Below are 14,044 nucleotides of genomic sequence, written 5' to 3'. Positions count from 1 at the left end.
TTCAACAGGTTTGACACACGCTAATTCTACTAATATGTCTTGCTGTTTGGGCTGTTTTTCGCACTCCTCTGTGTATGCAGTGACTCTTTTCAATCTCTCATATCTTTTTGGTTGGCTGCCATTCCCCGCACCGACCAATGCCACATTCTTTTGTTCAGGACATGGTGGTATAGAAGCGGGCAGGTACTGGGCATGCTTGTGTAATGACGACCCGGTAGGAACATCTTCAATACACAAACGGGAAGCACCAAATGTTAATGTGAACATATGAATATTAGAGCCTGCTTGTAAATATGGAGAAAATTGTTTAGAAAACTAGATCTTTGTTTAGAAAACTTCTCAATACTCTCTTAATATGTTTAAAAATGGTTTGTTCTAAAAGAGATGATGAGCCTTTAGAAGACTATATGATATAAAAATGAAAAAAAATTTTCTGAATTTGTTCATAGGAACAATTAAAGGGTCCTTGCTAACTATCATTAAATGTAAATTTCAATTCTTTTATAATTCAGCTTTTTAAAAAACCACAAAATAAAAAAGTGAAAAATAAATAGAATCATGATCTACTTAATAAAAGGAGGGAAAAAACCACCATAGGAATTCACAGTGACTAATGCAGACACTCTATAGAGCTAGGCTCTTTCACTTCTATTCGCAACGTGGGAAAGAGCTGAAAGAAAATTGCTCATTGGACAAGTGATGCTGTGACCTTCTCAAGTCATGGTTAGTTAAGAGCCAGGAATGGTGAACTAGATAAAAAGAGTCACTGTCGTGAAAGCTATTAGGAAAAGGGCTTAACTTCAAGAGAAATAGTGGAATCGTTGAGTCCAGGGGCCAATACAGGGTTTCTGACAGCTAATTAAGGAGATAGAAGAATCGTGTTTCTCTCTTTGAAGGTTAGACAAATATGATGACAGGAACTGTAAAGGTTGTGATTAATGAAAAAAAAAAATTCAAATGTCACCAGGTTGTTTATTTCTTTAAATTTAATTTCATTAAATACGATATTTTTTAAGAATACCATGCTTAGTTGGTTTAACATAATTGTTTTTTAAAAGAGTAAATGAATAAAAAGTGTATCAAGTTCATGTCCTTAATCACATCTATAATTTTCTGTACTATTAAAGGGCAATAAAGCTGTAACTGAGGAAGTCGGAGGCAATAAATCTCAACAGCAGGACATGCGCCTACAAAGGGCTTCTTGGGTGCTAAATTCTAAAGTATGAGACCTTGGTGGAAAAACTGCTTAAATGTGAACCAAGACTGTAATTTAGTTAACAGCACTGACCCAGAGTTTGTTAGTCTGGATGATATACTATGTTTATATAGATGTTAACAGTAGAAGAACCTGGGTGAAATGTACACAATAACTCTGATATTTTTGCAACATTTCTCTAAGTCTAAAATTATTTCAAAATAAACATGTAAAAAAATTACTAAAGCAACTGTAAAAAAACCCTGAAACCCACTGAAGCATTCTCAATCTGAGATGTACTTATTTTGAAGCACAGACTCTATTGTGTATGAAGATGTATTACAAGTCAAAGAGCAAGTGGGAATGTTTAGGAAAACATAACAATTATTTTTGATTACTTAGCATTAGTTACTACAATATATTTAAATTTATATGTGTATGATTTCTTTGCTTGGTTTTTGGAAATAATTAAGGAAAACTGTTCAAAAGTATATTGATCGCCTCAAATTAGTAATGATCAACTTAGTTCAGAGCTAGAACCTTAGTTTAGTAAGGTTACAGATATTTGCATTTCTGAAAGATTTTAGGAAAGTAAAACCCAAGTCTATTTAGACAATATAAAAAATGATAAATTTATTACCTGAGGTACACCAATTTTTCTGCAAGCTTCTAGAAAATTCTCCACATTTCGCCTGCATTTTGCTATTGTTAATTTAGGCTGCGAAGGAAAAAAAATGTGATGTTACTAGCAAAGTTTTAAAATTTTTGTTAACTTTAAAAATATTCTTGCCAGTTGCTTTATAAACTCAATGCTCTAGATCAGAGTCAGCAAACTTTTTCTTAAAGGATCAAATAAGTATGTTAGTCTTGAAGGCCATATGATCTGTTGCAACTACTCAATTCTGCTAATAGCCTGAAAGTAACATATATAAACAAGTAAGTGGAACTGTGTTCCAATAAAACTTTATTTACAAAAATAGCTGGCCTTTGGCTTACCTCTCTAACTACATCTCCTGCCATTTGTACCCACACCTTGTGCAGGATCTATTCTGAACAATTTAAAATTCCTTGAATGTGCCATGATCTTCCTATCTTTCAAATCTAGGAATACTATGCCAGAATTCCTACAATTTTACCTCTTCTGGGAGGGCTTTCCTGAATTCTCCAGGGAGAAGTGGTCCATTTTTTGAACTCTGATAGCACACCTCTTACACACCTTTCTTCTAACATTTATCACAGTGCTGGAAGTCATTGTCTATGTGCCTATTTTTTTTCCCTAGTAGAAGTGAAGGGAAGGCAGGGACTGCACTATTCATATTTTTATCTCTAGCAGTCTACAATATGCCTGCCATTGTACTTAATATACGTTTGATAAACAGCCAACATTTTTTAACATTATAAACTTACTACAGCTGGTGAAGGAACGTGAATACTTGGGACAGATCGAGGCCACACATGATTGGCCAAATGGCAAAGAACCACCCCATCAGTTAGAGCTGCTCCAAGATCACAAGGCAGAGATACTTTCAACCGGTACTCAATATGCTAAAAGAATAGGAAAACATGTAATATATTAACTAAAGAGTGTCTGACACATAGGACATGACGGAGTTACAATGGAATCTATTTAATTAGAAATCAGGGTAAGACACAAATGACTTAAACGTCTATAATCCCTATTTTATCGTCCATCTTGTCCACAGGTTAAGGAGATCACTTACATCACATGGCAGGCTGCAGTGGTGCAAAATAAAACGGGACAAGGTCATTTATCATTTCCTGATTAAAAAACAACTAGATTCTCCTTTAACTCCAAAATAAACACTATATATGATATGCGATATGTATGAGTATATACATATAAATTATTAGTGTTATAAAAGTTCTTTACATGAGGGAGAAAAAATTTTTTAAATGACTAGGTCCAGGGCTTGAGCTTTATAGAATAACCCATCTCATTTTCCTAGTAAACAGCTGAAAAGAATTTTCTTAATAGCAAAATTTCTTTTACATTCATCACACAATGGGCACTTCTTTACTCTATTAAAAATTTTAAGTCACGTAAACAAGGGATTGCAGGATTATGGGCTACAGCAGTATCAATGAAAAAGTGTAATTTCAAGGTAATGTACACACTTTCCGTAGCTGCTCTATTGATTCCAGTTCTTCTTCTCTCTGCCTTGAATTCTGTCTTGTTATGGGATCTGTAGAATCAGTGGTAGGTTCAGAAGATGAAAGAAGGGGTGAAGCATGACCTAAAAAAACATTAATATATAAGACAGAAAGGTGATTTGCCAGTGTTGGAAAAATACTCTGATCCACCTGATCACACTTTCCTTGAAAGTAGAGCACTTTCTATTTTTGCAATAACTCTTTAAAAAATTTTTTATTATGCTAATTTTAAAATATACAAAATCAAAGTGAGAATAGTATAAAAAACCCAACAAATGTCCATTAACCATTTGGCTCAACTACTTTTGTTTAATCACATTCACTTCGTGTTTTTATTGAAAAAACAACACACATACAGAAAATGACACATAAATCATAAGCGAACAGCACAATGAATCATCTTCACAAAGTGGACACGACCAGGTCAATAAATGCAACATTACCAACACCCAGAAGCTCCTTTCAAGCTCTCTACCTATCAGCACCCAAAGGTTGGTTCTAACACCACAGGTGCTAACCATGTACTTCCTGAATCCTAACACCAGAGCAGTTTTGTCCATTTTTGAACTTTCTATAAATGAAACCATATTTACGTGTCCATGCTTTTGTGTCTGCCTTCTTTTGATCAATACGTCTGTAAGAACTGTCCATGTTGTGTATGTTAATTTGATGATTTTCATGGCTTATACGGCATCTCACTGTATATACACCACAATTTTGTATCCATTCTATCACTGCTAGATATTCAGTTCAGGGCTATTATGAATAATGTTGCTATGAATATTTTTGTACATATCTTTTGGTATACTTGTGTACATGTTTCAGAAGGCAAAATTGCTAGTCACAGGCTATATAAATGTTCAACATTAGTAGATAATATTGTTTTCCATACTAATCTACAATCCTATCAGCAGTAGGTCTCCAGTTTGATTTTAATTCTCACTGCAAGTCCAACTATCAGTTACATTAAAAGTAATTTTGGACTTGAAATGTTTTTTAATTCCAGGTAGTAACTTCTTTTGGGACCAGGCAGAAACTTTTCACATTAACTAAAAAAAAAAAATGAGACTAGATTAAAAAAAATACTGATTCATTTCTTTAAGAACACAGAAAACAGCTTTTATCAACAGAAAAATCTGAAAGAGCGCTCACTATAGAGAAAAGGAACATTCTGTAAAGCCCTAAGAGTATCTTATTTGTTCAAACACTAATAACCTGTTTTAGGTGGTACAAGAAACATTTTTTTTTTAATTTGTTTATTTTATAGAGAGGAAGGGAGAAAGGGAAAGAGGAGGGGTAGGAGAGGAAGGGAGGAGAGAGAGGGAGAAATATCAGTTTGTTGTTCCACTTATTTATGCATCATTGGTTGATTCTTGTGTGTGCCCTGACCTGGGAACAAACCAGCAACCTTGGTGTACTGGGATGATGTTCTAAACAACTGAGCTACCCGGTCAGGATTAAGAAACTTTCTAATTCAAACAAATTCAGACCCTGGCTGGTGTGGCTCGGCTGACTGGAGCATCATCCTGTATACCAAAAAGGTGGTGGGTTCGATCCCTGGTCAGTCGGTGTGCATGTGCGAAGCAACTGATCAATGTTTCTCTCTCTCTGTCTCTCCCTTCCTCTCTCAAAAAATCAATTAAAAAAAATTAAAACAATAACAACAAATTCAAACAAGACTCTCCTCCTTTAATGTCAATGAGATGACAGGTAAATGCAGAGCTTAAAGCTTTTGCCAAGGTGACATCTTAGGTTAGAAGTTTAAAAGCATGTAACAGTTAATGTAATTGTATAAAGGCTCCCCTCCTCCCCCTTTTAGTCACTACCTCCTACCTTTATTTGTTTCTGCCCTGACACCTGCTCGGAAAAGGAAGCTTTCAGGGCGCTGGGGCTGGTTTCTCTGGATAGCAGCAGGGAAATATGCAGGGGAATGATGAACTAAATTGGCACAGAAATTAAATTAGATGAAAAGAGATGGAAAATCATTAAATACGTAACAGACACATGTCCCAAAAGTTCAATAAATGGAAAATAAAGAAAAAATCAAATTAAACATGGCAATGATATAAAAGGATAGTAATTTTGTTAATACAAAGTAACCCTGACAGCAGGAAGGCAGCTTGTGTGTATCTTTGTCATGTTATTTTTGGTATATCAATATAGAATGTTAATATACTGAATATAGTCTCTTGCAAACCTATAGCACTGCTAGCTCATGCTCATTTGTTCATATCAAAAGGCTGAATAGTTGAACCATCAGTTGAATTAAAAAACTGAAAATGTGCAGAAAGTTCCCAATTTTGTGTCTGATTTCTCATCTCAGAAAAGGAAGCCACAGTTCTCTAAGAGGTAATTTATCAGCCAGGTGGGTACTTGAAATATTCAGGACGGGGGCACCACTTTGTAAAGTATATGATTGTACACCTGAAACTAATTAAAAATAATATTGAATGTAAACTGTAATTGAAGAAAAAAGTACTTTTATCAGGAAAATCCTAGTAAAGAATTATAATCTTGATGTGGTAAATTACACCTTTGTCTCTATTACCTGTTTCCGCTGTAGGTGAACTTGATACAGCATTAGATCTGTCATCATTCTGTGGAGAGAGAGACATAAATAATAATTATTCAAGAAGAGCTACTCCCCACATTTATGGAAACGGAATTATAAAAGAAAAAAACCATGCACCTCTCCTTCAAAATTAAGTCTAGAAATGAAAATTTGGCCTAATGAATTAATTTTATATGTTTTTTACACGGAAAAGAACAGGCACATGATCTTAGCCAAAAGGCCGAGAAACAATTATATGTTTTTTTAAGGCCAAATTTATTTAGTTTTATAGAAAACAAGGTTTACTGCATTCTCTAAAGACAGTCCTATTATATAACAAGCTTTTCCTATGATTATGAAAAAAGATGATCCTTTAATGGGAAATGTATGGAAAAAATAACACTTTATAATAGTATCCTTCTGGTATAGTTTCTAAATTTCCGCCCCCTTTACAGAATACAATTTAATGTGTTAGGAAAGAGTGATGAAGGTTTTTCATTTCAGTTGGGAAAGGTGTTTAAATATTATAGATAGCTGATTTCCAAACTAGTATTTTAATCCAAGGTGTTTTTAATTCATAGAACAAAGGAACTATAAAAAGGAGGAAGAGATAGGTCAACTGTATAAAGTTTACCTAAATAAAGGAAAATGTAATTGAGCTAATTTAAAAAGAAATACCAGTTGGCTGAGTTAAAGATGTTGAAGACTTGGCAGGGGAACAGAATCAAGAAAAGCTAGAAAAACAACAAGTTTTCAGGCCTTGCCATCTAATTATACTCAATAATTTAAATATAACTTTATGATAACTATGACACATTTTTTAACAGAATGACTTTAAAACACACACACACATATCTGCTCCCATGTTTCTTCTCCTTTTTGGTTTCAATATTTTCAGGAATCTTTGATTTCTAATTGGAGTTGGGTGATTAAACTGGAATTTTAACTGCTAAAATAAACGAATACATAAATAGAAACCAAGCTGTTGAGTCAATTGTTGGACTGATCTGGAAGACAATTTTGTGGTAATTATTCCTTGGTTTGATACTCTTAGTCTGAGAATTAAGACTTAAAAAGCAAGCTGCATTCTTGAGTAAAGTAATGTACGACATCTTCATTAGTGAAAACGACAACATGTTCATCAAGTTTATAGATGGCAATAAACTCAACTTAGAATGTTGAGGGAGAAATGGAATTTAAATAAGTAAATTTAATTTAAAATAACAGGAACTAGTAGAAGAAATGAAGAAGCAAATGAGGCAAAAGTTAGATTTCTTTATAAGGAATTGAAAGACTATCCTATTTTCAAAAAAAATGAGATAGGAAGGAGAAAGCTAGTTAGCTAAACAGAGGCCCCGTTCAAGGACAAATGGCACAAATAGAAAAACAAAGAGGAAAAATATTTTTTAAAAATTTAAAAAGACTTATTAGTAGGAGTTAGGCTAAGGAATAAAATGATTAAGTTAATAAGCAACTTTATTAGATGAGAGAAGGAAGGGCTGAAAAAAATTCCACTGAATGGCAGGAAATGTTTTCTACCTCCCCAAACACCAAAAGACAATACACAGTTGGGTATAATGAAAAACAAAGCTAGAATAGAGGAAACTTGTAAAATGATGATTTTTTAAATGTACTATTAAAACTATTAAAACTATAAATCTAAGTGACTTGCATTCTAGGATACTAAAGCAATTAGTTCAAGTCACTTGTAAGCTGCTGACTAAATCTGAGAACTCTTGGGGAACTGAAGAGCAAAAAAAGGAAATTTACATAAACTCAACTTTTATGCCTGGTTAAGCAACAAAAAAATAAAATCATGCCTAAATATAGTATACACCTTCTGTAAAATAACTGGATATCAAAAAGTAAAGACTAAATCTTTTAAAACTAATCATCTGACAATGAGCATGTCTGACAGAAAGGTAGATGTTAGATGGGCCAGGTGCAGAAACCCAGGTATAGAAATCCGGATACAGAGACGCACCAGGGCAGGAAGCCCTGGGTGCTTAGCAAGGGGAGAAACTGGGAGAGCAAGAACCTCGTTCCCAGGCTAATCTCTCCTCCCCAGCATATCGCTGGTCTTGCGGTTTAGACCCCCTGGGTGTTCCTCCCTTAAGATTACATCTAGGCCTCAGTTGTATTTCTGCTCCAGGCCAGAAAAGCAGCAATACCAGACAGGTGGTGCCCCGGCTGCCTCAGGACCACATACACTGACTAATGACCCCTGGCAGTGCAGACCACAACCCTGAAAAAGCACACCTGGAAAGCTGATGAATATTCTAGTGAGACATTCCCCTGAGATCTCTCCTAAGATTCCTACCTGCAAGAAAGAGATACATAAGCTCAGGACAAAGGGCCCAGCATGCACTTCACACCAGGGGAGCACGCCAGCACCATCTCCATCCCTCTGAGGGGACCCCAGTAGACTTGCACCCAGGGGGGCAATGGGCAGCAGCAGCTCATCCAGGGCTTACTCCCCGAACCTGCCTCCACGGCCCCCTTCTCTCTCTGACTTCTCAGGGAGCCAAAGCAGCCCAGCCCGGGCTCTCCTGTTGCTTCCTCTATGCCCTTCCTTGTTTCACTGTCCCAAGTCTGCCATCATGGACACAATACCCTTTGGTTCAGTGCTGTGAAGCCCTTCCCTTTGGGTGCCCCATCCCTTTTAACAAATTTAATTTTTCTTTACTTATCCATCTGAGATGGCTATTTAGCCTGCCAGCACACCACCCACATTAACCTTTCATTAGACTTATCACACAATTTTTGGCAGATTCACATCTGGCCTTTCTTAACTATGATTCTTGGTAGAATAAGCTCCAATAACTAAAAGATTTGAGAATTATAGTAGATACTGAGCAAATGAGTATCAAAACAAAAAAAGCCAACCTAATCTCTGTAAGGCGTGTGAAAAACCCATGTTTCATGCTTAGCACCAGGCAAGCTCTACTGGGGGATATACTTGTAGCTGAGGACTGTGGAGCTAAAATGGAAGGCAGAGAACCTGTGAAAGTTCATACGGACTGACAGGCTGGGAAAGGCATGTAAAAGAGTCAGAGTTTATTTAGGGAGAAGACAAGGGTGGCATTGCAATAGTTTTCAAATATAAAGATTCTTACATAAAGACTGCTATTTACTAGAAAATTTCTACTCTGGAAAGAAAGGAAGAATAAGTATAAACCACAGAACAGACAGGAGAAAAGGAGAAGTTAGAAAAGGAGAGGATCTTCTTGACAGTGAAGATTATTAATCATTTCTTATGTATGATATGATAACAAAGATGGAACTACCATGCCTAGAGGCCTTTAAAAAATAATATGCTAAACACAAAAGCAGCTACAGACAACACATAAACAAGTGGGAGTGGCTGTGTACCAGCAAAACTACCAAAACAGACGTCCTATGAGCGATAGCTTGCTGACACCTACTGTAGAGGGGTTTGGCAGTAACAGTTTGAGGACTGGGACTCAAATTACTTTGCATGTACATTAGCTATCAGAGTAAATGTGATATTACATATCAGTCAAAATAAAATAACTCTTAACAAGAGAATAACCACTGATAAGAAAATTAGAAATGACATTTCAATCAGAATCTGAATATAAAGAATTAACACAGGCTTTATGACTGCTTCCGGAATGATAAAACTTTCAAAAAATTTCAAGTGAAATTAATGTTAAACTCAAATAGTTTTATAAAAACTTAGGTACATTTCATGCAATCCTTGCAGATAGACCAATCCATTAAAACTTCCACTACACCCCCCCTCCCCAATGTTCTGGTGAATCATAGTAACAAAAGATACCTTAAGAGGAGTGAAGGCAGAAGAATGAGGCAGGGTACCAGGACAGCCCACTTGACTCAACCCTGACAGCGACTAAATTTCAAAAGAGAAAGAGAAGAAACAGAAGCAAGATTTATGTTAGCAAATGTCAGGCAGGCCCCGGCAGGTGTGCTCATCAGTTGGCTGGGCATCGTCTGTGCATTAAAGGGGGGCAGGCTGATTCCTGTCAGGCACACGCCCCAGCTGTGGGCTCGGTCCCTGGTGGGGGGGGGGGTGCAGGAGGCAGCCAATACATCGATGTCTCGCTCTCCCTTCCTCTCTCTCTAAAAATCAATTAAAAAAAAAAATCTTTAAAAAAAATGTCAGGCAGGCAGGCAAGCAGATTTGGTCAGTAAAATTAGAAAAGGAAAGGTCATTGACAAACTCACAAATGGTTTACTAAGATATCAGTAGGGCAGAAAGACAATGTTTTGGGGGGTAAAACATCATTTACGAAAGTTTTCCACCTGAATAATTAAACTATTTCAATACCTCATGCCACATAAAGAAATGAAAGGCATGACTTATTAAAAACAATTCTACTTAGAAATAAAACTGAGGTCATTTTTAAGAAAGCAAAATAGCCTCAAAACTAATGAGTCTTGTGTTATTCCTATGACACAAGAAAAAAATCCAAAGAGCTCATTTTAACTGAGCAAAATCAGCATGAAGAACAATATTTTTTCAATATTAATCCAAATTACTTTTATATAGTTCAATTTAATAGCTCCCATCTAAGAAGACAGAACATCAGAATTCTGCATCACACCTTAAGGATGAAACAGCATTTCATTTCTGCCTCTGAGCAAGTCCTTTCCTTTAAATCCTTTATGCATCCACCAACCTACATACAACTAATTAGATATATTAGAGGCAATGTTAGTATTTATTGTATATGATTTTGATTACAGATAAAAGCTGCTCAAAACATGACAATTTTTTCATTTGATGGGAGACAGAAATCAGAGAACACAGGACTTTCACAAAGGGTGTTGGATAAGATTGTGTCTCTTAAAACAACAAAATGCCAAAGGCTTAACAATATGAAAGGCTTTATTAGTTAAATAATTTTAAGAAATTTAAGTTAGGGTTACAAACTATCTGACTCAAGGGATAGATGAACAAGAATACATGTGGGTGTTTAGAAAAAAGGTGTGTGTAGGTAGTCAGTAAAACAAATACAACTATTTTTAATGAGAGCTGATAGATAGCAATGTCTCCCCCCGCCCCACCCAAAAGCATGTAACACACAGTGCAACAAAACCTATTTTAAGGCAGAAAAAATTGAAGAAATGTACCAAAGAACAAGACTGTGACAACAGCAATACAATGTGTATACTATACTGGTTAAGGTTTCCTGGGCCTCCTTATAATAGAATGTACTGGAATTACTGTCAATTTCAAATATAAAAGGCCTAAAAGCCACAATGTTGGCAAAGAAGGAAAAAAGGAATGGAGGGAAGAGAAAGTATCTAGAGATGGGGTACAGATGCAGACGGAACACAGATGAAAGCAATAGCCCAGCCGGTGGCTCAGTGGTTGAGGATCCACCCATGAACCAAGAGGTCCCTGGTTATATTCCTGCTCAGGGCACATGCCTGGGATGTGGGCTCAATTCCCAGTAGGGGGCATGCAGGAGGCAGCCGATCAATGATGTTTCTCTCTCACTGATGTTTCTATCTCTTTATCCCTCTCCTTTCCTCTCATAAAATCAATAAAAACATATTTTTTAAAAAAGAGAAAGCGCCCGGCCGGGTGTGGCTCAGCAGTTGAGCATCGGCCTAGGATCCAGGAGATCGCAGTTCGATTCCCGGTCAGGGCACATGCCTGGGTTGCAGGCTCGATCCCTAGTGTGGGGTGTGCAGGAGGCAGCCGATCAATGACTCTCTCATCATTGATGTTTCTATCTCCCTACCCCGTCCTCTCTCTGAAATCAATAAAAAAGATGTATTTTAAAATAGAGAGAAAGCAACAGAAACCTGAAGAGCAGCCCTAAGAGAATATTAGTACAACTGATACTAAATATCACTAATACTTATTTCAAAATTTATATTTCAAGTTTTTTAAATCAAATTCAACATTTACTTTGCTGTATCATCAGACCTTTTCATCATGAAACAATTTAATGAACATTATTAGAAGCAGAGCATTTATGGGTTCATTTAGGAAATATTTATTGAGCACCTACTATATCCCAAGAACTATGATAGGGAGTGAGTATACATACGTAAATGCAACAGAGAATATCCCTGGACCCATGAAGCTTACAGTTTAGTAGTCTACTAAGGGAGAGATATAAAATAACAAAGACCTACCTAAAAGTAAGTACTACGAAAAAATTAATAATAGAGGCATAAGCTTCATTTCGGGGTGGAGATTTACAGAAAAGTCATTTTAAAGATGTGACATTTGAACTGATACCAGATAGATGAGTAGGAACTAACCAAGGGGTACATGCTGGGAAGGAGAGGCATTCCATGCAGAGGGAACAGCATTTGCAAAGGTCATAGGTAGGAAAGGGCTTGTCAGATTTGAAAAGCTGAAAACTGATAGTACAGCATGAACCCAAAGATGAGATACATAGTACCCAGAATATACAAGAGCTTATAGTCCATGTTAAGAAGTTTGGATTTTATTCTAAGGAGTTTGTGGACCGCGTTAAAAAATATGGACTTTATTTTACCATACGAAGCCACTGAAGAGCAGTTTTGGGAGGATCAAAGGTAGTATTTAAAACGCTGACTTTTCTGCAGTGTTGGACATGACTAGGCACACAAAAATGTTAGACATGGCCCTTGCCTTTAAAAAAAAAAAACAACACACAAGAGAACAAATCCATTTTATTTATTTGCTTTTACACAGATTCTGTGTTCAATGGCCTTAGCAAGAAGGTTGCTTCGGAATTTAGCACAAACCATGCCACTATTTTCATGAGCATGAGTTACCTTTCCCCAGATTATTCTGGTTTTGTTCAGTTTGCCACCTGGAGTCACTGTGTTGTTCTTTGCTTTATACACATAAGTACATCTTTTGCCTAGATAGCATTGTTTCACCTCAAGCATAAACACCTTCAATTTTTTAATAATGTTTTTATTGATTTTCAGAGAGAGAGGAAAGGAGAGAGATAGAGAGAAACATCAATGAGAGAGAAACATCGTTGATCGACTGCCTCCTGCACACCCCCTACTGGGGATTGAGCCCAAAACCCAGGCATGAGCCCCAACGGGAATTGAACCAGTGCCCTCTTGGTTCATGGGTTGACTCTCAATCACTGAGCCACACTGGCCAGGAAACACCCTCAACTTTAAGAAGAGTCATGTGCGCCCTCTAGTTCTGGAGACCCCGCTTATAGCCAGCAAAATGGCCTTGGACAACAGCCTTCCAGACACATTTGTTGTCAGAAGACCTGTTCCCAGCAAGGCTCCTCAAGCTCCAAGATGGCAGAAAGAGTAAAGGCCATCTAATTTAGGTGAAACATGAATACTGATAACTAAAATACAAGTGTATGTGTTTTGAAATGGCAGGCCATTTCAAATTTCATGCTAAGGGGATTTTTTTGTTGTTGTTTCAAATTCCACTTTTTCCTTGACAAACAGTCTGGGCATTCAGACTTATATCATCACTTACTGTATGTCATTAAATCTCATCTTCAGTTTCCTAAGTTGTTTTCAATTATAGCATGGGAGGCAATACATGGTGTTTAATGCAGGTTCTTAAGTCAGCCAGATCTAGATTTAAACCCAGCCTGGCACTTACTAGCTACATGACCTTGGATAAGTCCCACTCTGGACAAGACACATTCTGTTTCTCAGTAATCATTTGTAAGATGGTGATAAGCTTAATCTTAAGGTTGCTATGAGGAGGAAATGATAATTCTGGTAAGATATCTGAATCATCAAAAGCTCTCAACATTTTTTGGCGTTAATTTAAATTATTAGTTACTTCTCATGCCAGTTAACTTCCACTAAAACTCCAGAAACTGGTGGTTATTTTTATCTATAAGACTACCCAGTTAAAATGTGCTTTATCTACCGCAAAGGAAATGATTGCAGAACACACAAAAATGTGAATAGACAATAGAAGTTTACGTACTAGGAATCTCATGCTGAAGTATGCAGTTCATACGGTAGTATGCACAATGGCGGCAGTTACTAGCACATAAGACAGGAGTTGATGCAGACAGCAGACTCTTGAACTGCTAGTTTTTAATACTACCATGAAAAAAATAACATAAAACATGATGGGAAAGGCAAGTATGTAAATGGTTAGAATTATCTTTCAAGGCTGATAAAAGTAAAACTTTCAA

General features: G+C 36.6%; 1 protein-coding gene across 17 annotated transcripts in view; it reads right to left on the bottom strand.

The window, feature by feature from the left end:
- The window catches only part of LRCH3 (leucine rich repeats and calponin homology domain containing 3), an 82,639-nt gene that overhangs the window by 7,843 nt on the left and 60,752 nt on the right, over positions 1 to 14,044 (bottom strand). For 9 of the 17 annotated variants that reach the window (XM_081137748.1, XM_081137746.1, XM_081137749.1 and 6 more), the window contains 6 exons: positions 9,721 to 9,792; positions 5,916 to 5,964; positions 5,201 to 5,305; positions 3,332 to 3,450; positions 2,603 to 2,740; positions 1,836 to 1,913 (listed from right to left, as the gene is read on the bottom strand). In XM_081137748.1, coding sequence (XP_080993874.1) covers positions 1,836 to 1,913; positions 2,603 to 2,740; positions 3,332 to 3,450; positions 5,201 to 5,305; positions 5,916 to 5,964; positions 9,721 to 9,792 — 561 coding nt within the window. Of the gene's footprint in view, positions 1 to 1,835; positions 1,914 to 2,602; positions 2,741 to 3,331; positions 3,451 to 5,200; positions 5,306 to 5,915; positions 5,965 to 9,720; positions 9,793 to 13,928; positions 13,950 to 14,044 lie in introns of those variants that run through there. The other 8 variants (XM_081137740.1, XM_081137743.1, XM_081137741.1 and 5 more) reach the window with 2 other exon arrangements.

This window comes from Miniopterus schreibersii (assembly GCF_964146895.1).
Source record: "Miniopterus schreibersii genome assembly, chromosome: 5".
Classification (NCBI taxonomy): Eukaryota; Metazoa; Chordata; class Mammalia; order Chiroptera; family Miniopteridae; genus Miniopterus; species Miniopterus schreibersii.
Note: the sequence above shows the minus strand (reverse complement) of the source record. Positions and strands in the feature narration are given on the sequence as shown.